The following is a 21,534-nucleotide window of genomic DNA, read 5'->3' on the forward strand; positions in this document are numbered from 1 at the left end:
GCTCTGCCTTAAGTATGCACACTGCTCAAAGAAACAGCGCGTCAGTAGGGATCGAATAGCTGAAATACTATGATGATCCAGTGTGTTACTACCAGCTGTATCAGAAAATGTATGGACCAGAGGAATGGCATGCTAAAAAAGAAAGTTTTGTAACTCCCCGGCTATTTCCCGTCAATATTCAGTCAGGCTATTATACTCTGAGTCGAGAGGCAGCATAAGAGACAAAGAACATCACAATAAACAATGGTCAATGTATTGTTATTGTTGATTAATGTTATGCACTTTTGATATTATACGCCTTCACATTTCGTTTTCTTCCGACTCTGAAACACCACTCTTATCATAGTCGGTACGGTAAAACTGAATAAAAGATAAATGATAGGACATTTTATTCTCTAACTTTTTTATATAGTACTTTTCGATGGGACCAATAACATTAGTGTTTAGAAATTACACTTTAGGCACCTTCTCCTAAACTACAATTTCATCCAGGATGAATAAAATTGTTTATAGCTTAGACTGTAGTTTCTTATTCCCCAACTCTATATACCGATTTTCATTAAATTCTGTTAACCCACTTTCTCATGGCTCTGCGTTGATATGGACTTAGCAACTAAGTACAAATTCATGAATATCCTTGTTATAGCCAGTACAGTAAAAATGTATAAGACATAAATGGTTGGAAATTTAATTCTCTATAACTTTGGTTATGTAGTATTTATCGATACAACTAATAATATAAATATTTGAGAATTACATTTAGGCCTTCCCCTAAACTACAATTTTACTCAGCGTAAATAAAATTACTTATAGCTTAAATTGTAGTGGCTTATTCTCTGACTTTGCATACCAATTTTCAATGAAATAGTACCACTAATAACAAATATTTAAAAATTAAATTTTAGGCTTTCCCCTAAACTACCATTTCTATCAGCGTGAATAAAATTATTTATGGCCTAGATTGTAGATTAAAGTCTTTTTGGCCGTTTTCTAGTGATGCGTGTACATACATACAGACAGAAATTACGGAAAAGTAAAAAGTGCATTTCCTGGTTACTGTGGACATGACCGATACGGAAATACCATTATTTTCAAATTCTGAGCAATGTACAGACAAAACTCTTATTTTATATATATATATATATATATATATATATATATATATATATATATATATAGAGAGAGAGAGAGAGAGAGAGAGAGATTTTTTTCAAGAAGGCTGAGTTTTATTTACAAGAAATTAATCCTATATATAGTCCAATGTAAACATGCTCAATCCTGCCGCTCCAACACTTCTCTCTCCCCGCCCAAGTACTTGCCCGGCCACCTCTTTGCGCGCCCACAGTAATGATTTACTCTAAAACTTCATATAAAAGGTAGGCAATCCACTCCATCAGTCTTGTCATGAAATTTGCTTACCAGCTCTACCAATCGCATACATGTATGGAAAATGGCTATCTGTACCGAATTCTGTAAATGCGAACACTATAATCCAATCTGCGCATCCCAAAATTGGAAGATGATATTAATAGAAAATTGGCTTTAAACGTAGTTTTATGTATAAGAAATTAATCCTACATAATGATGTTCAGTACTGGTACACCAAACCTGGATAAAATAATCTTCACGTGCTGTTGGGTAGGCAACCCCGCCCATCAGAATTGTGATATGTTTGCTTACCTTCCCCTGATTTGTAATCATGTAGTTACACCTGTGTATTGTATAGTGTGTGCCGCCTGGTATTAGCCGTACAGAGACATGTGCAAAATACACGGCAATTAAAACAGCATGAATTTAAATTATATTTTGAAGGGAAAATACAGTATATTAAATATAAGCAAAAAGGCTACATTTTAATTTGTTATACTGAAAGATCAAAATCTTTTACAATGAACTATTTTAACGCACGTTAAATAGGGAAAAGGGAAGGGACCTAAAAATAATTTCGCTATTCTGAACATTTCGTTAAACAGGCATTCATTATGGCATGTTACTGTACATAAGTATGATACATTCACCACCAGACATGCCAACTTTCAAAAGTGAAAAATCAGGAGAAATTTCGCAGCGAATCGCGACGTATTACGACATCACTGATGGCAGAACATGTACAAATTCATTATAATTCAATACATTAACAATTCTATTTGCCCATGTATATTTTTTCCATCATTTACATGTGAATAATAAATACTGGAAATACCTGAACTGTAGGAACATGTGACTTCTCATCCTTCAACATGGTGATCACATTACGACTAGTTGTTGTTCAACACATCAGTAGCTGACTTAGCCCTCTTCAGAAACTCTGAACTAAATTTTTGCTCAAAGCACTTGCCTTGCTGAACTGATTTCAAGGTTAAAAGTTTCTCCAAAGTTTGTTCAGACAGCAAGGATCTGAACTGTGTTTTTGTCTTTGTGACTCTACTAAAAATCCTTTCACGTTCTGCATTGCTATGTGGAATTGATAAAATAGCAAGCATCACCTTACAGAGTCTGTCATATTTAAGTACACCATCAGCTGATTTCATCTGACCTGCCAATGCCCATTGAACATCAATTCTTCCTTTTGCCAAGTCTGTTTCTTCGAGCTGAAAGTTACAGAACTGAGAGTGCAGAATATCAGTTTCTTTATCCAAAAATCTAAGGCTAGAAAAAGATGCCTTACTTATAGCAGAAATATTTGCAACTTCTTCATTAATTAAAACTTCATATTTGAATGGAAATTTGTGTACGATGTAGTCACACGATGAAGAGAAACACTTTCTAACAGACTTACGGAATATACACTTTTCCTCAGACTTCAAGGTGTTCACTAAAACAAACGCAGAGTTCCCTATCATCAGATCACAATCATCCTTTTAATTTGCTGGAGTATGATAATCTACATCAAGGAGAGAGGAGGATCTTTTAATAACGTCTGGTTTCACAAAACTTGCCAGCACATTCTTCAATAGTTCCTCCAAAACTGACCTCAATAAGTGGATGTGCGGCATATTTGACTGAAGAGCTACGTTTGGATTCTCAAAGATATCCATAAAACTTGAGAGAATAAGGCAAAAAGATTTATGTAAATTTGATGAAAGGAACATGAAAAGTCGTTCTTCACGTGACAATGCATGGTTCTTAGTGTCATAAGTAGTTTCATTTTTTTAGTGAAACTGATGACTGTCTTTTCCTTTTAACTGAGGAGTGAGGTGAAATGTTATGACAATCCTTAACGTTTTCAGACAAACAAGACACATCTGCACTTAAACTGTGCTTAGGAATTTTGTAAGTCTTCAAAGTTCCCATCTGAGAATCCTTACTCACAATTTCGCTCCTGAATAATGTAACCAAAGGGTCCCACTGACGCAGAATCCTATCTAAACACCTTCTTAGTGATAACCATCGAGTAGGCACATGCTTCAGAATTTTCCTGATCTCTGTGTTGTGTAAAGTCTGAAATTCTCTGAACTTTTCTTTCCCCTTTGCACACCTTTCCAGATAATAAAATACTGTATATCAATTATACTTTCATCTACATTTACGGGCAAGCATGCCGCACCATTCTCGGCAGCAAAATTAATTAGGTGACAAGAGCAGCCTACGATGATTATGTTACTATTTTCCCGCTTCAAACATCCTGCCACACCATTCTTTAATCCTACCATTACTGGAGCATTATCAGCACCAAGAGCTAGGCAGTTTTTTAATGGAATGCAGAATTCCCGAAAAGTTGAGAGCAAAAGATAGGCAATGTTAGCTCCAGTAGCATCCCCTTCTAAATTAGGCACAGAGAGTAGACAACTCTGAATTTCATTGAGTTCAGGCCTAAAAAAATGTTACAACAATGGGATATATCTTCAAGTCGCTTTTATTGCCACCATCAGTAGCAACAGAAAATGCATTCACCTGCAAATGTGATACAATTTTCCCCCTTTCTTCCATGCACATTTCTGTAATGATAGCCGCTGTTTTCGTTCTAGCACACCCATATCGTTTAGCGATTTCCGAATCAGGAAACATTTTGCGAAACAAAGGTCGGGCGTGATCGGAACAATTTACAGGCAGGTTATGTTCTACTATAAATGACGTAAATAACGCCTCGGCATTCGTCACAGGATTTACATCTACATATAGTACAGAATGTGAACGTTGGTCCCTTTCTGGATTCACTTAAACACGGAAACTCTTCCTTATAAGCACTTTTAAACACTGCATCATATTTATTTTTTTGATATTTTGGCCAAAACAAATATTAAGGCACAACACGAGCACTTCTGCAGGTCTTTCCGTGGGTAGAACTACTATGTTTCTGAGGTTAGGTTAGTCCAAAGAGAATGTTACTCGCTTGACTCGCTTGCAAAGAGATTGACTGTATTATAGACCAAAGAGCAGTACACGACTGGCCACCGTGCCCCATACTGCCATCTGGTATCATTATCAGAACTACTATTGACCAGCCATACTCAGCCATATATCGATAGAACGAGGAAATCCGCGGGAGTTTAAAATACGAAAATTACGGATATTGCTCTGAAAATCGGGAGATCGGACCCGGCGATCGGGAGGAACGATGAAAAATCGGGAGTCTCCTGCTCAAATCAGGAGACTTGGCACGTCTGATAATCCAATCTGCGCATCCCAATATTTGAAGATATTTTTATTAATAGAAAATTGCCTTTAAACGTAGTTTTATGTATAAGAAATTAATCCTACATAATGATGTTCAGTACTGGTACACCAAACCTGGATAAAATAATCTTCACGTGCTGTTGGGTAGGCAACCCCGCCCATCAGAATTTTGATATGTTTGCTTACCTTCCCCTGATTTGTAATCATGTAGTTACACCTGTGTGTTGTATAGTGTGTGCCGCCTGGTATTAGCCGTACAGAGACATGTTGAGCAAAATACACGGCAATTAAAACAGCATGAATTTAAATTATATTCTGAAAGGAAAATACAGTATATTAAATATAAGCAAAAAGGCTACATTTTAATTTGTTATACTGAAAGATCGAAATTTGTTTAAATAGGGAAAAGGAAAGGGACCTAAAAATAATTTCGCTATTCTGAACATTTCGTTAAACAGGCATTCATTATGGCACGTTACTATACATAAGTATGATACATTCACCACCACATCTTAAAAATATGGCATGATGAAAATATACCTGCAAAGTGGATAGAATCCTTATCTCTATCACGGAGGAGATTACAAAAGAACTTTGATATTGTGGCAATTCTGTCCAGTCTCTTATGACTGAAGCCACATGTGATGCGAGACTATCAGAAAAGATTCTGGAGCAACCAATCTATTGCAGGCAACATGCACGACATTATGACAAATGCAAAGGTGTGAGAACACAAGGACCACATACACCATCTATTCATAGATTTCTACAGAGCATAAGATTCCTTTCGGATAGAGGTTAAGGTAGATTGTGATGGAGTTTGGTTTCTTCAGTAAACCCTTAAAACATGTATAAATTAGGTAGAGTACATGCAGTGCTTTGATAAATGGGAACAAATAAGGTGCTCAGGCATAGGGATCCCCCATCATTTCATCTCTTCAACACAGTTTAAGAGAACATCATGGAAATTTACTCCAGTACTTGCTGACATTGTCCTCTGATACAATCATAAGATTCTTGCCCACCTAGTAGCCATGATCGTTAAGGCATTGCAGTCTAAACAGTCTGACGCCATGGTTAGCCAGTTCAAGTCCCGTTGGTCAAAAAAAAATTGTCACCACCAGAATGTTGGTCAGCAGGGGTGGTGGTATATAATTTCAAATCACTCCATTGCGTGCCAAAAGCCTGGGTTAAGTTCCAGGCAGGGGATACTGTGGATGTATTTTACTGCCCCCATCCATAGGGGATGTTTTATTTTTCTTCAAAGAATAGATCATATATTGGTTATGTTCATTTGTAACTCACAGGTGAAACTCAAAGCAAGAATTTAAAATGCAAACAATGTATTTTCCTATCTCAATACCCTTTTAGCCAGCAAGTACTTAACGAGGAAGGCATAAAACTGTTGAAACAATTAGACCAGATTATCTGTATGGCATTCATGGAAACAGATCATAATCAAGAAAGCAAGTGTTGAAAACACAGCATACCATTTTATTTGGCGCTTTGACACCACATGCAAAACCTGGAGATGACCCAGGCCTAATCAGAAAATGAATATCCCTGCCAGCAATAACAGTCTGTTTAATACGGTATTAATGGGTTAGGCATGTGCTGAGAATGAAGAATGACAGGGCTCTCATAGAAACAGAAGTAGATAAAGAACCTCTGAAGAGGAAGGACGCCATCAGAAAGTCCAAGAAGTATCTGGGAAAAGAAAATCACCAGACTCTGTAGAAATCTCCAAGTTAACTCAGGCAGTCGAGGTACAATGAGAGATAAACATGAGGTTCTTAGGAAGCCTATTGAGAGATGAGATACGCTGATGAACCTGTCGTATTGGCAGCCAGTTCGGAACATTTGCAAGAACTGCTCGCTGCTATTACTAAACAGAGTAAAGCCATGGGGCTTAAAAATAATATAAAAGAAAAAAAAAGTGGATGATTGTCATAAAGACCCAAAGCAGAACAAAAAGCATTCTTCAAATGACTTGAGAAAAATAAGAACTGCCAATCAAAATGAAAATTGATTTCTCTCGTGAATTTCAAACTGAGCCAGAAAAGGCTTCCATCCACAAAATGCAAGTTTTAACCAACTGGTGAACAATCATCCTTTCCACTAATTATGTAAGTGTTGCAGATTTAGTATTCTGCAATATGGAATAGAGGTATAGATGCTGACACTTTCCTATACAGCACAATAGAACAATGCCGAAGTAAATAATGAATCCATACTTAAAAACTCAGTGTTGAAAGATATTTATGTATCACAATACTCTTAGAAATAGTGGTTACAGTAGCTAAACAAAGACCAACATTAAAACAAACTATGTAGTCATTCTCTGAGAATGGATACATACCTTTTCTGTAGAACACATTTGAATGACAATACTGTCCAGTTCATACCACTCACTTCATCTCTTTCAAGCATCATCATTTTCCAGCTCCAGTTTCCTGGGTGTGGTGTACAAGCGCTCTCCACTTCTTCCCGGCAAAGTATAGTTTCTGTTCATCTGTGTCCTCCCACTTGGCATTCCTCCTGCTGACCTCTGATTTCACTGTGTTTATCCATCTGTTCCTTGGTCTCCCAACTGGCCTCTCCCTTTCAATTCTCTGTCAGAGTAATTCCTTGCTGTTCTTGTTCTGTCCATTTTCGTAACAAGTCCAAACCATTCTAGCCTGAGTCTTCCTAAAATTTCAGTAACAGGTATTTTGATGCCAGCCTCATTCCTGTTTGCTTCATTTCTGATCTTGTCCTTCCTGGTCTTTTGGTTCATTGTTCTGACAAATTTCATTTCCATCAACTAGATTTTACTATTTGCCTTGTTATGCAGGGTGCATATGTGAGAACTGGAATGAAGTAATGTATAAAACATAGTCAATTTTGCTTTCCGGGGCATTTTATCAACCCAGAGTAGGTTTCTCACTTGAAAATAAAATTGAGAAGCTTTCTGAATCCCATTAAGCATTTCATGGGTTACTGAGTTATCTTTTGAAATGATACTTCCAAGGTAATTGAAGTTAGAAACAGACTGTAATAGAGTTCCCTCCTGGAAAATGTTTGAATCTGTGCCTTTCCTGTTGATAGTCATTTCAACAGTTTTTGTTTTACTGATGTTTAGTTCATATTCTTTTAACTTGTCATTCCAAAGATTTAGTTTCTCCTGTACTACATTTTCTCTCCAGATCAGAACATCTACAAAATATCAGAGTGTTAGGCTCTTTGCAATGTTCAATGATGGACTTGATGATCCAAACCATAACAATGAACAGGAGTGGTGACAAGGCACTTCCCTGTTGGACTCCTCTTTTGGTTTCAAACCAATCTGATCTTCCATCCCCTACTTGGACACAGATTAAGCCCCTTTGATAGAGCATTTTACTTTATAGATCAGGAAGTTTGGCACATCTATTACCTTCTAGACATTCCAAAATTATCTCTCTGGCCACACTGTCGTAGGCCTTCTCGATGTCCATAAAAACAATAACTAAGTTCTTACCATATTCCCAGTGCTTCTCTGTTGGCATTCAGATGGCAAATATCAGGTCTGTAGTGCTTCGGTTCTTCCTGAACCCGTGTTGCTCCTCCAATAATGGTTGAACTATATTCCCGATTCTTCTTTCAATGAACTTCTCCAGAAGTTTAAATGAGTGAGAAAGTAGAGCGATACCCGGACAATTTCTGCATTTCTTCCTGTCTCCCTTTTTATACAGGGAGATAATGATACCTTTCATCCAGTTCTCTGGTATCCTGTTCTCTTTCCATACAATCATTGTATGCCTTGAGCTCCAGCTGCCTTTATCATGTGAGCAGTGAGGTCATCAACCCGGGGGACTTACCATTTCTCATGTTCTTCAGCTGAGATTCCACTTCTAGCCATATTAGCTGGTATTGTGCTCCATCACTTGCACTTAAACTGCAGTCTTCAGTTATATCATTTTGAAGACTTTCTCCATTTCTCCTCCAATGCCCTGATCTGTCTTCACTAGGTTCCCACCATCTGTTTAAAGTGCAAGGATATTGCCATGCTCACTTCTGTTCTTGACTACTTTATAAAGCAACTTCCTATTACTTTCACAGTCTTCTGTTAGCCTGGTAGTACTTTTCCTTTTTTTCTTATTCAGTCGCTTCATAAATAGTTTCTTGTTCCAGTACTCCTGTGCCATGTACTGAAGTTTCAATCATCACAAACTCAAAAACCACGCGTTTCTTCTCATGAGCATCAAAGTGAGATTTAGGGATAAACACAACCAACTTTTCTTAACGCTGCGTAAGTGTGGCACAGTCTTGTTCCGGGTCTCACAATAATGCTATTTAAATTTTAGACTTTTGAAGCTAAGAAGCAGTACTTTGTTGTGACTTCCTCTGTTGCGACCCCGCATGCACAACACATATTGCCAGTCGTGGGAAATTGACCATTGTGACAACTCACGACACGGTTCCTGAGACCAGCAATTTTTTGTGTGACAATCAGTGTAGCGATGAAGTAATTAGTATATTTTTGTTATGACTTATTTTTTGTAATGCTTTTTACTTTCATATTTGGGGATTATTGAACCACTTACTGAAGCTACATTTTACTATGTTTTAGGCAAAGAAGTGAAAAGGAATTGGATCCTGATGAGGATGCAGAATCCTTGCGACGGTACTATTATCATGGTGGTGAAGACTTTTATTATGGTAAGGATGGGACGAAGTGGAAAATTCATTCCCCTCCCAAAAATATTAGAACATGTCAGAAGAACATTTACAAACCAACATATTACCACTCACGCAAAAGGAAAATATAATCAATATCACGTTCATGAGGTCGACTGTAATGAAATAGAAGCTCCCTTGGGCCTTCTCAGTTTGAGTGGAGTAAAGAAGTCCAACAGGTTAAATTTAGAACTGTTCTCCACAGATGAAAACTCCCCAGAAATCTTTCAGTTAGTTATGTCTCAGCAACGCTTCTTTTTCCTAGTCAGCCGTACAAGTTTTGATGATTCTGAGACCAGGCAGCAGACGCTAATTTCAGATAGACTGGCTCCAATTCGTTATCTGTTAGAATTATTTCTTCACAGGTGTGTACAATATTTCAGCTTGAGTGAGTTCGTTACAATTTGATGAAATGCTATTAGGTTTTAGGGGAAAGGCTGCCTTCCGGCAGTACACAGCTTTGAAACCTAACAAATACGGCCTTGTGGGATGCAAAGCTATTTCATACTTCAAAAATGGAAGTATAAGTTGGAAAACAGCCAGAAGAATCACAGTATGTTGTAACAGCCCGAAAGATGTAGCGGAGAGAATAATACAGCCTATTTTCAGAACGATAAGGAACGTTACAGTGCACAACTGGTTCACCAGCGTTGAGCTCTGTGAAATGTTGACCAGTCAGCACGAACTCACGCTGCTATGCACCATTAGGAAAAACAAGCACCAGCTTCCTCCTCAGTTCATTCAAGGACAGTCCAGGCCTACTCCAACCAACATCTTTGGTTTTTGTGAAGATTGCACTCTTCTGTCATATTACTAACAAACGAAAGAATGTGTTAGTAATTTCATTGATGCACGATGACTTAGTTGGTGAAGAAACAGGGAAATCAGATATGATTCTGGACTACAAAAAAACTAAGGGCGGTGTTGATGTCGTAGACAAGCTCCCTGTAAATTATGATGTGCCAGAAATACAAGACTTTGGCCTATGGTGGTATTTTACTCTGATAAACATTGCTGGGTCAAGTTATTATAAGCCAGAATGTAGTACAGCGAAAATTTCTCGCAGGGTTAGGAATGAGCCTTTTACAAAGCTACCTTCGCTCTCATATGGCAATGGCTAACATCCCAAAAGATCTGTGTGAGAGAACTGCTGTCATCTGCAAGCTTGAAAAGGTACAAAATGATCAGCCTGTACGTATCTTTGGACGATGTCAAACGTGTACTTGGAAGCAAAACAGAAAAACAAAATACCTTGTAGAAAGTGCAAGAAGTTCATGTGCCTAGAAAACATAGAAGTGTCATGCAAAGATTGAACGTGCAATGTTTACGGGAGACCTTACTTCATAAGCCACAGGCTTATACAAGATTTATTATGTGCCACATTTCCAAAACTGACAACATAAAGTATGATATATTTGTATTACAATATTGTATTGTCGTTCTTACTAATTAAATGATTTGATTTTACTTTGGATTCCCTCTTCTGATTTTTCCTTTCTTGTTAATGTTATCTTTATTGGTGTGATTGTACTTGGAAGTCTGTTTTCTTACTGTGAGTTTGAATAAATATATTTTGTATGACATATCAACTATTCCTATTCACAATTTAAAAAAAACACCCAGTCTTAGAGACCGGCCATACGAATCATATTTAATATTTCACCACTCTTACGCAGGGTTAATTCAAGACCATTTTCCAAGTTTTCTAACAAATATAGAAAAATATATTGTAGCAGAAAAGAAACCAACTCATTACACATTAAAAAAAAAATTTAAAAGTCCTTACTTCGTGCAGTATCCTCAATATCTGAACTGCAATGCTACCCATTAATCAACTCAAAAGAAACCAAGCAACTGTTGAATCAGGTAGATGTTTCAGTCCAAATTGGCCTCAAATTGTCACCACATGCATTACACTTTAAGGTCTTGTCCCAACACAATACATATTAAAAAATAACTGAAGTCCTTACCTTTGGAGCTGATCCTAATATCCTCTCTTCCAAAATTGATGAGATCTCTGCCGCTCTTTGGCTGCAAGAGACATGGAACTTTCGGCTGGCCACCTGTGCAGCTGGCCATGTCAAGTTAGCTATCTGCAAAAGGATAAAAAGGCATAATTTTGAAACTCTTGTAAACCAGAGGCTCTACTTATCCCATATTGGATAATGGACAGTCAACAGTAATATATTTAAATAAATTCCTTTGCTCCAAACTACATGTAAAATAGTTTAAAAAAATAACATTTCATTCTTTACAAGACTTTTCTACCATTCTTATAGGTATTTTATAGTCATTGGATTAATGATTAGCATTAGAGGAACCATTGCCATCTTTTTCGTCAAGACCTGCAAATCATTTAACCATTATCAGGCATTAATAAGGGAAGCTATTGAAACAGTCAATCCAAATCCTGAAGAATTATATCTTCCAAACTTTTTAATGATACAACATATTGTATATGTCAACTAACCAAACTATCATGCCATCAACTCCTCACAATTAGTTTTAAAATTAATTTTGTTTTCTGTATACTTCGTCCTCAGGAGCCATCTCCAGTTGGGGAAAGTCAAAATAAATTTAAAAAATACACCTGACCCAACTATTGCAAAATAAGACTAATAAAATAGACATTTAGTCAAGATGTGAACAGGACAGAATATACTGTATTAACAAACGTAGGTGATATACTGTAAGCTTTGGCATGTATGTTTCATTTTTGAAACCCATTTGACGCAATAGATTTTGTGCAATGTTGAATATGTCATTGAAAAAACATCAAGTAAACTCACGAAAGTGAACACACGCCAAATCAACATGAAACAGTCAAGCGTGTACCATAAACGAAAACAGTCCAGCACGACCTATAGAACAGAGCAAGGTGGAAACAATACGAGGGAAAATTGACCTTGCCATCTCGCTCATTCCTGTCAGTATATAACTTAAGTTTTCCAGTCTTGATTAATTAATAATAATTACCAGAAAATAACTGAAGAATGAAAAATAACAGAATGACGTTTAGTTTTAGAAAGTACATTAGATTCTACCATATCACTAAGATTTTTTCTTTTTAAAAATGGATTAATATTATAAACCAGTATAAAAACAGTGGTCCAAATTCTCCTTTCAAAATCTTCATAAAGAATTTATCTTAATCTTATTATCTAGCTGTGTCTGTGGATCAGTGGTAGTGTCAGACCCTGAATCTCAAGATAACAGGCTCAAAACCCGGCAGAGGTAGTCTGATTTTTGAAGGAGTGGGAAAAAGTCCATGTGACACTTCAATGTGTACAATGTCGGCATGTAAAAGATCTCTGGTGACATTTGGTGTTCACCCGACAAAATTAATTAAAACTAAGCCGTGGACGTCCAAGAGAGACTAGGCTTACTCTGCCATCTTGTAGGCCCAAAGTAAAACGGAACATCTACACTGATGAGCAGAAAGCCAGATTACGTCAAATTGAAATGTCAGCATAAGGTAGCTGAGGACAAACTATTATCTTAATCTGTTTCAGGTATATTCATATTCTAGTATTTATCTCTCTCAGTTTTGACTAGCTGTAGTACCAGTCGTTGACGGGACAATCATACAGCATGTGCAAAGTTATCTAACTCCTGAGCTGCTTTCCGCCAATATTCAGGCACACTGTTCTACTCGGGTTGCAGCAATAATCCTATCTATCAGAGATGAGTGGCAGTAGAAAAGAGACATCTCATCACAATGGTCAATGTAATGATCAGCTTTTTGAACTTGTAATATGGTAGGCCTTCACATTTAGTTTTCTTCCATTTCTGTGATATTAGGGCATTAATGTAAAGGGCGTCCTTCCTAATTCCAGGACTCCCCTCTTGCCTTATTCTTCAAGCGATCGTTCCTCTAATACTTTTTCTTCTCATTTCGGCGTTTATATGGTCTTGGCAACAAAAAATCTAACTTCATGAATATCTCCATTATCTTCAGCCAGTACAGTAAAAATGTGCAAGACAAATGATTGGAAATATAATTCTGTATAACTTTAGTTATATGGTATTTATCAATAAGACCACTAATAAATATCTGAAATTTAAATTCAGGCCTTCCCCTAAACTACCACTTCAACCAGCATTAAAAAAATGATTTATATCCCAGATGTAGTGCCTCATTCCCTGACTTCACATACCGGTTTTCATTAAATTCTCTTCAGCCATTTTCTCGCAAAATTTAAAATTTCATTTCCTTGTTACTGTGGACATGACAGATACAAAAATACAATTATTTTTAAATTCTGAGCAATGTTCAGACAAAACTCTTAACTTAATTATTACACATAAATTAAGTCGAACCTGAAATGAAAATGACTTCCACTTTAACAAATGTTAGTGCATATGATGTTGTACAACTGATATGAGAAGCATTTACACTTTATTTCAGAAAATTAAAGCTATGACACTGTTCAGGATGAAGAGTTGGGCTCTTTCAGAATAAGTAGCAATTATATTAGGAAAAATTAAAATCAACATATTTGCAGTCTATCGTATTAGCTTCACAATACAAACAGCTAAATGCCAACTTCTTTCATGATTTCTCTCAAGGCAGGATATGGCAAATTGCATCCAGGCAGGTAACAAAGAAAATACGCGGATAAAAATTCTGAACGCACCTAGTCTGCACTTATTATGCAATATACTGACAGAAGATAACTGAGCAGGACTCAATGTTTTGAACAACGGTATGTAACAACCTTCAAATTTTTTTTGTTGATTACAGGCACAAAACATTGAGAACTACAGGGTCTTTATGCTTGGCAAGGACTTTCTCGCTCAACCTTGGCCGCCGATGACAGGCCGCTACCGGACGCTGGCGCGCGCGGTTTCCAGCACTTCCTGCAGTTGCTGAGCTCCGAGATAGCAGGGTGTTCAATGAAGCTACTGCGTACTGTATCTCATATTGTATAGTGTTTCATTGTGATTGTGTATAATGCTGTAATGTATGTGAAATATTCGTTACATGAACGTGTATATCTGCACAATACTTACATTAAGTGCAGAAAATCATGCGTTGAGACAAGACAAAAGTTTCGAGTGAAATTTCCGGGGAGACCTATTCCTATCAATCGGACAATTAAACAACTGGCCAAGAGATTCAAAGGTACAGGTTCAGTAAACAATAAAAATAGATGTACAGGTCGTTATCTCCTTACTGAAGCGTGTGGTACGAGGATCAGAAGTAAAAATCTGTGGCCTCCTCATAGCCCAGATTTAACGGCATGTGATTTTTATTTGTGGGGAATGTTAAAAAAATGTAGTTTATGGGAACAACCCTCACACACTAAACTTAAAGACAATACAAGAGCTAAAATTGCATCCATCAGTGCTGAAGAACTTGGTAGAGTAATCGATAACTTCATTAGGAGATGCCGATTATGTTTGGCAGCGCATGGGAAACATTTTGAGCATAAACTGTAAAAAGGGTGAGTAAAATGCATTATAATGCATGATGATTTTGAGCATAAACTGTAAACATGGTGAGTAAAATGCACGATAATGATTTTGATCACCATATTCTGCCGTACATACGCACGTGCGGTAGCCGGCAACTGAACCGTCACTGACGGCCAAGGTCGAGCAAGAAAGTCCTTGCCAAGCATAAATAAAGACCCTGTATATGAACACTAAACCATGGTTTCACCACAAGGACTAAAGATTAATTCATGTGAGGTGGTTCTATAAACTAATCAAAACAATAATCACTATCATTGAATGCACTTAATAAATACAAAAACTGGTACACTCGCAAAGAACACACTTGAATTCTGCACGGGTTCATCACAACGGTAAGTCTGCTTTCTGCCACGTATAACGGAGTATTAGTTGATATATCTCTGCAGATAATTGATTACAGAATGCAGAATACACTTCCAGAATGAATATTCTGTCATGTAATTTTTGTGAACATCTAGGGATTGAAAACATCCAGAATTTGGTGAAATGACTTTCAAATGAATTTATTTCACCCTGCACCATTCTAAAGTACGCTTTCTTCCTAGTGTCCAAACCAGGAATGCAAAGAAAACTTGAATAAAACATACATGTTCAAAATTGAAAGTGTTCTATACATGCCCCTTTGTCACCTCTTACTTCATACTGGCTCATACAAAAACTTTAGATGGATACTTTTATTCAATTTCTACTGCCACTTAAATTTTCCATTTTGTTCTTAAAAGCATATATCAAGTCTGGTCACTAAATAGCAACCCACTGACATTTAAATACATATCAAGTAGGCCTAACTGTGTTATCAGGTGATTGCAACAACCCATTGGTATCTTTCTCTCCTGTTTTTGAAAATATACTTTTACATAAAATCTCCTAGTTTAACTAGCTTTGATCACAGTTTCAGACACCCCCCATTTTAGTTTTCAAAGTGTTCGCATTTTTAAAATTTCTTTTTTCTTGATTATCGTTGTTTGTAATAATTGTGTGGCAAAGCATTATCCGAAACTCTTTCCAATATACTAATAAAATTTATTGTAGCTCTGAAGTTAAAAAAGTCTTGGCTGCTTCAGTTGCCCAATGATGCAAAAGCAAGTAACGAATGCTTATACCAGAGTTCTCTTGCCTTGAAAAACTTGACAGTTATATGTTTAACACAAGATTACAAACATTGCTGAGTAGCTGCTTTTTGCCAGCAACACACAAATATTACACCCACTCAGAATGTTTGGGAACAAAATAAAGAAAACCCCAATCCTTACACTGAATATATTATTTAATTTTATTTTATGAACTTATTTATTTGCACATGAGAAATGATCAATGAGGAAAAGAATCAATTTTTGCAAATGTTATACTGAATCTATAATATAAAATTTTCGAAAAAGAGTAGCGTTACAAAAATGTTGCAAAGTTTGGGCTGGAAATACTTGGGAGAAAGGAGACGAGCTGCTCGACTAAGTGGTATGTTCCGAGCTGTCAGTGGAGAGATGGTGTGGAATGACATCAGCAGATTAATAAGTTTGAGTGGTGTCTTGAAAAGTAGGAAAGATCACAATATGAAGATAAAGTTGGAACTGAGGAGGACAAATTGGGTCAAATATTCGTTTATAGGAAGGGGAGTTAGGGATTGGAATAACTTACCAAGTGAGATGTTCAATAAATTTCCAATTTCTATGCAATCATTTAAGAAAAGGCTAGGGAAACAACAGATAGGGAATCTGCCACCTGGGCAACTGCCCTAAATGCAAATCAGTAGTGACTGATTGATTGAAGAATCTAGACTGCAAAAAAAACTAGTAAATAATGGTACTGAAGGGATACAACTCAAAAGTCTATGACATGTAAAAGGAACAAAGAAGTTAAGAAAAATGTCAGTAAAGATAAGATTAACAGAAACATTTCATTTTACCCTATAAGCACTTCAGTGGTTCTCTCTGGTGATAAGTCACCATGGACATCTTTTCCTCAGGTATTCCCTGAAATAGGCTTAGAACAAATCAGATCCATAAACTACTGCAATCGGACTTTTCTTATAGTTACATAAGTGAAGGAACTTCTGTTCTGCTGGACATTGTTACCTCACAACAACTCACGACTGTCCTGAGTGATGTGACAAACCTTTCCCAGCTAGTCTCTGTTTTGCTCAACAAGATGTCAGTGACGAGTTAGCTTGAAGTTCATTCGAGATATAACTTTACTGTCTGGGTTGTCTCTCACATATTTGTATTCTTTCTAGTCTATTCCTGATTTACTAGGGTTGCCACTGATAGGGATATGGCTCAGTTTTACAACTGGATTCCCTTCCTGATACCAACCCCATGAGAGACACATTCACTATTGTGTTTCTTCAGGGTTGCGTTCACAAAATACTACTCTCCAACTCCGAGTAAACTCGGAGTTAACTTTATCCATTCATAAAAGTAAAGAGTCAACTCTACAAGGTGTTCAGAAAATGCTTTCGAGTTAACTTAGAGTATACTCTTTTTACTCTGCGTAAATAGGTGGGTAGATTTAACTCAACATGCGCAGTAATGCATTCATTGGTGGCGGTGAGAAATATTAACTGCGACTATATTGACATGGCAATGAATTCAAATTATTTTCAGTTGTTGACAAAGAAGGGCGTTATGTATTGAATAAAGAAGGGGATATTTTCGTTTAAAACAGGAAAAATAGGCACCGTGCCAATTTTAATAATCGGCGGAAATAACATGATTGAATTTTTATAAGAAAACCCATGTTATGAATGAGCAGCTGATTTATTAACCTCAACATTATGAGATTTCCTTGGGAAAATGCAACGTAACTTTTTAATATTTTAGATGACCTTCTGAATGAGACCATTTAATTATACGATCAGAAATACCACACAGTGCATTTATAATTCTCACGAAACCAATATGCACAAATCAGGTGCTAAGAGCCAAATTACAACCATAATTTTTTTTCGTGGGTCTTGCAATGGTCTTCCTCGTACCCCGATTTTGGATTTAAAAAGTTTAGGGCTAATGACTCTGAGTACACGTTCGAATGCTGATCCGGCAATCGGAAATGTTGTTTAAATTCAGTTTCGTCGTAGTTGTTAACAACATAATCTTTACAGTTAGTTGTCCTAAATGGCCTATCGTGCATCAGTGCGGAGCCGATGTATTGGTATTCATCATCAACGTAATCAGATTGTTCCTACGAGGTAAAGAATAACGGATACTGTTTTAAGGCACAAGTTGGTGAGGAAAGTAGTAAGTAGTAATAACTCATATAGCACGCTGCTATGAAGAAACTCGCCTAGAAATTAGACATTAAATTCCTCGCAAATGAGGTTATGGTAAAACAAATAACCTTCCTTAATTGATTAGCCATATTCTGTTACCCTGTATTCACTCGAAGCGTTCACGAAATACCGTTACTCAGAGTTAACTTTACTAGTTACTCCGCGATACTCTACTCTACTCCAACTCGACTCGGAGTCGTATTTTGTGAACGCAACCCAGTGGCGGTTAGTAGAAGGGTGTGCAGTGTGTAAATGAAGAAAAGTGTATCAAGACAAACAGTCCGTAAACTGGAGGAATTAACCCGCGAGTGGTCACTAGCCGAAATGTAACATGAGTGGTCGCACGTGAGACTTTCTCTCACATTAAAATAAATGACAATTCACAGTTTTGTGGAGCGTAGGGCTGAAATTTGCTACTGAAATGAAATGCAAGTTCTACCTTATATATTTTAGATAAAAATGAAATGATTAGCTGTGAGAGAGAAATGGCGTATGGCTTTTAGCACTGGGAGTGTCCGAGGACAAGTTCGACATGCCAGACACACGTCTTTTGATTTGACGCCCATAGGCGACCTGTGCGTCATGAAATGAGGAAAACCAATTAAGGTTAAAATTCCCAACCCTGCCGGGAATCGAACCCGGGACTTATGTGACCAAAGGCCAGCACGCTAACCGTTTAGCCATGGAGCTGGACATGATTAGCTGTTTATTAAAGACACAAATTATTACTTAAAATAACATATGGAAAGTACATAAAAATAACTTCCGTCCTGAAGTTGTAAAAAATAAAATCTCACACATGCATTACATCTAGTAATATTTACGTACAAAGCAAGGTTTCTGAACACAACATTTTCAAAAACAAGAAGTGCTCATAATACAAATACCAACGCGTACAACAGGAGTAAGTTTCCCGCTCCACTTCAAAATAACACCAACGTCATTAGTCGCGCGATGAGAGAAACTCTCGCGCAGCGAGCACGGACACAGAGGAACCTTTGTTCTGTCTAGGGGAGGGGGTGCTTACCCTTCAAATGTGAATCGATCTAATCACGAAAGTTATAAACTCAGCTAGACGAGGGAACAGTCGCCTCCCTTTCATCACTGTGAAGTAATATCACAATAAAAAATAATGTGAGAGAAAAATCGCATATAGCGACCACTCGCGGGTTAAACACATTATGCTGTTAAAATCTTCGGTCTAGCCAGGAATTGAACCCGGCGCCCTCTAAAACAAAGATCAATACGCCGAACATTTGGACAAGTAGCCAGACATCTCTCACAGACCAATAGGTGAAAATAATGTTCGAGTTATTTGATGCAATATTCAAGAAGTTATAGGAATAGCACAAAGGTCACTTTCTGGTTTTCTTCCCAGTCCATATTCCCCCACATTTGATTAAATATAACAAGAACCTTTGGTCTAGTTATTCACAAGAATCTCTCATTTTCTCAGGGCTTCTCTTAGCGCTATTCCTCCATGTTCATTGATCTAGCAGAATTACAGATTTTAGTTTGAAAGAAACCAATGTAACTGGCTCCTTTTCATTATATAAGAACATTACGTCCCAGGAGCATTAGTAGGGTCTGCCCACAACACGTAAAATTTAAACTTCATGGTTGTTCCGTATTGAACTGAGAATCACACAAGTAATTTTAATGTAAGGAAATCCACATTTTCAACACATACAAAACTGTTGCACGTAAGTTATACAACAACATTTTTCATTATTATGAAGGTACCGGTTTCAATATGTTTTCAATGTCATCATCAGCCTTTCGTAAAACCAAGCAAGAGAATAAATTCACATATAGCAACAATATACACTCACTAGGTAAAATTTGTATAATGACATTTAAAGTAGTTTATATAAAAATATATAAGGACTGCTACGCGTTGGCAGTGTAATAGTCTTATGTTGTCTTGAGTTGAGGCACTTTCTGTAAAGTTGGGCTTTGGTATGATAAAGCTTAATGAACACGTTAAAATCTTGATAAGCGTCTTATTCATAGTGAAATGCAGCACTGAGGAATGATCTGAGCGCTGTTGGTGGCATAGTCTTCTTATCTTAAATTTGTACTTTGCACACTGAAATGTGGTTTTCAGTGTACATGTACATTGAGATACTGTCAAGGCAAACTCGAACATTCTACATAGTTCATTAACATACTGTATATTCTATGAGGAACAGTTTTTACCAAAAAAAAATTGGTTGCTGCAATCTGTCTCTGCACGTATAATGACTTAATATTCTAAAATGAAATCAGGAAAGTTTACTGTAGGTTAAATATAATTTTAAAATGTTTATAATTCGATAAGGCCAATTAATGTCCAATCAAGTTATATTTTATGAAATTTTTTTTTTTTACAAAAACTCAATGCTGTAATCAACTTTTTGTAACTTCTACAAGCAATTTGAATACATCATTTACTATTTTTATATTCAAAAGATTGTACAATATTTATGACTTGTATTGTAGCTCATAAGAATTATTCTAGTCTTTGTATTTTAAATATGCAAGTTTTATGGTGTACACCCAAAACAAAAAGTTAGTTTAAGAACAATGGTTCAAGTTGAACATACAAAAAAATTTTTAAAATGATGTTAGTGTAGTTTTCGAAATGCCTTGTAACAATTTTCTTAGGCGGATGATGGCAAGTACAGTTGCCGACACCGGTCCCAATAATGAGATCGAATAAATGACATATTAATAACTTTGTGATATAGATGTTGATTCCCATAGGGAATGTGAAACATTTGTCCCGAATGAGTAAATTTATATTTATTAGAAAAGATTTGCATATAATTTTAGCTCTCATTTTCATCGAGGCAGAATTTAGTCAGTGACACTAATCTTTTCCAGCATGACATTGCGTGGTAACTCTCACAGCTTTTCCCACACTATTTGCATAAACATTGTAATTCGTTTGGTTCATGGTAACTGGCTCTGCTGCATATCCGGTGGTGAAATCCATGAACAGCAAATCGCATCATTACATGTCTTAAGTTCATATCCAGGCTTTTTCCATTCGCTGTTTAACATAGCGTCTCTAGAATAGAACTCCAGCCATATTTCTTCCCTTTTTCTCTGAAGGTCTATGAGCAAATTCTGGTATGCCGGTGTAGAGGGTAGTTGCAGTTGTAGGCAGAGATCTTCTATGAAAAAAGTTTCTCTTGCCAGCACATATACCAGGCGCGATCGAATGTACTTTGATACACATAAAGCTTTTTTTTAAGAATTTGGCTTTCACTTTTTCTATATCTGCTAGATTGCTTTTGGTAAGATACTCCCAAATTAATGCCATACCATGTGTTATTACGGGGGTAATTTTCAATTTGAATATTTCCATTGCGGTTGCCAGCGAGATCTTTGGTAGATATTTTATACCAGTCATGGCTAAGGTTGCAGCTGTTATTCTTTCTTGGACATGTATCATGAAAACAGTTCCATATGTCTGCAAAGTGATCCCTAGG

General features: G+C 36.8%; 1 protein-coding gene across 1 annotated transcript in view; it reads right to left on the minus strand.

Moving 5' to 3' along the window:
* blw (ATP synthase subunit alpha blw, mitochondrial) overlaps positions 1-21,534 on the minus strand; it is a 123,039-nt gene that overhangs the window by 85,679 nt on the left and 15,826 nt on the right. The window contains exon 2 of the mRNA XM_067145186.2: positions 11,286-11,408. Coding sequence (XP_067001287.2) covers positions 11,286-11,408 — 123 coding nt within the window. The remainder of the gene's footprint in view (positions 1-11,285; positions 11,409-21,534) is intronic.

This window comes from Anabrus simplex, chromosome 4 (assembly GCF_040414725.1).
Source record: "Anabrus simplex isolate iqAnaSimp1 chromosome 4, ASM4041472v1, whole genome shotgun sequence".
Taxonomy (NCBI): domain Eukaryota; kingdom Metazoa; phylum Arthropoda; class Insecta; order Orthoptera; family Tettigoniidae; genus Anabrus; species Anabrus simplex.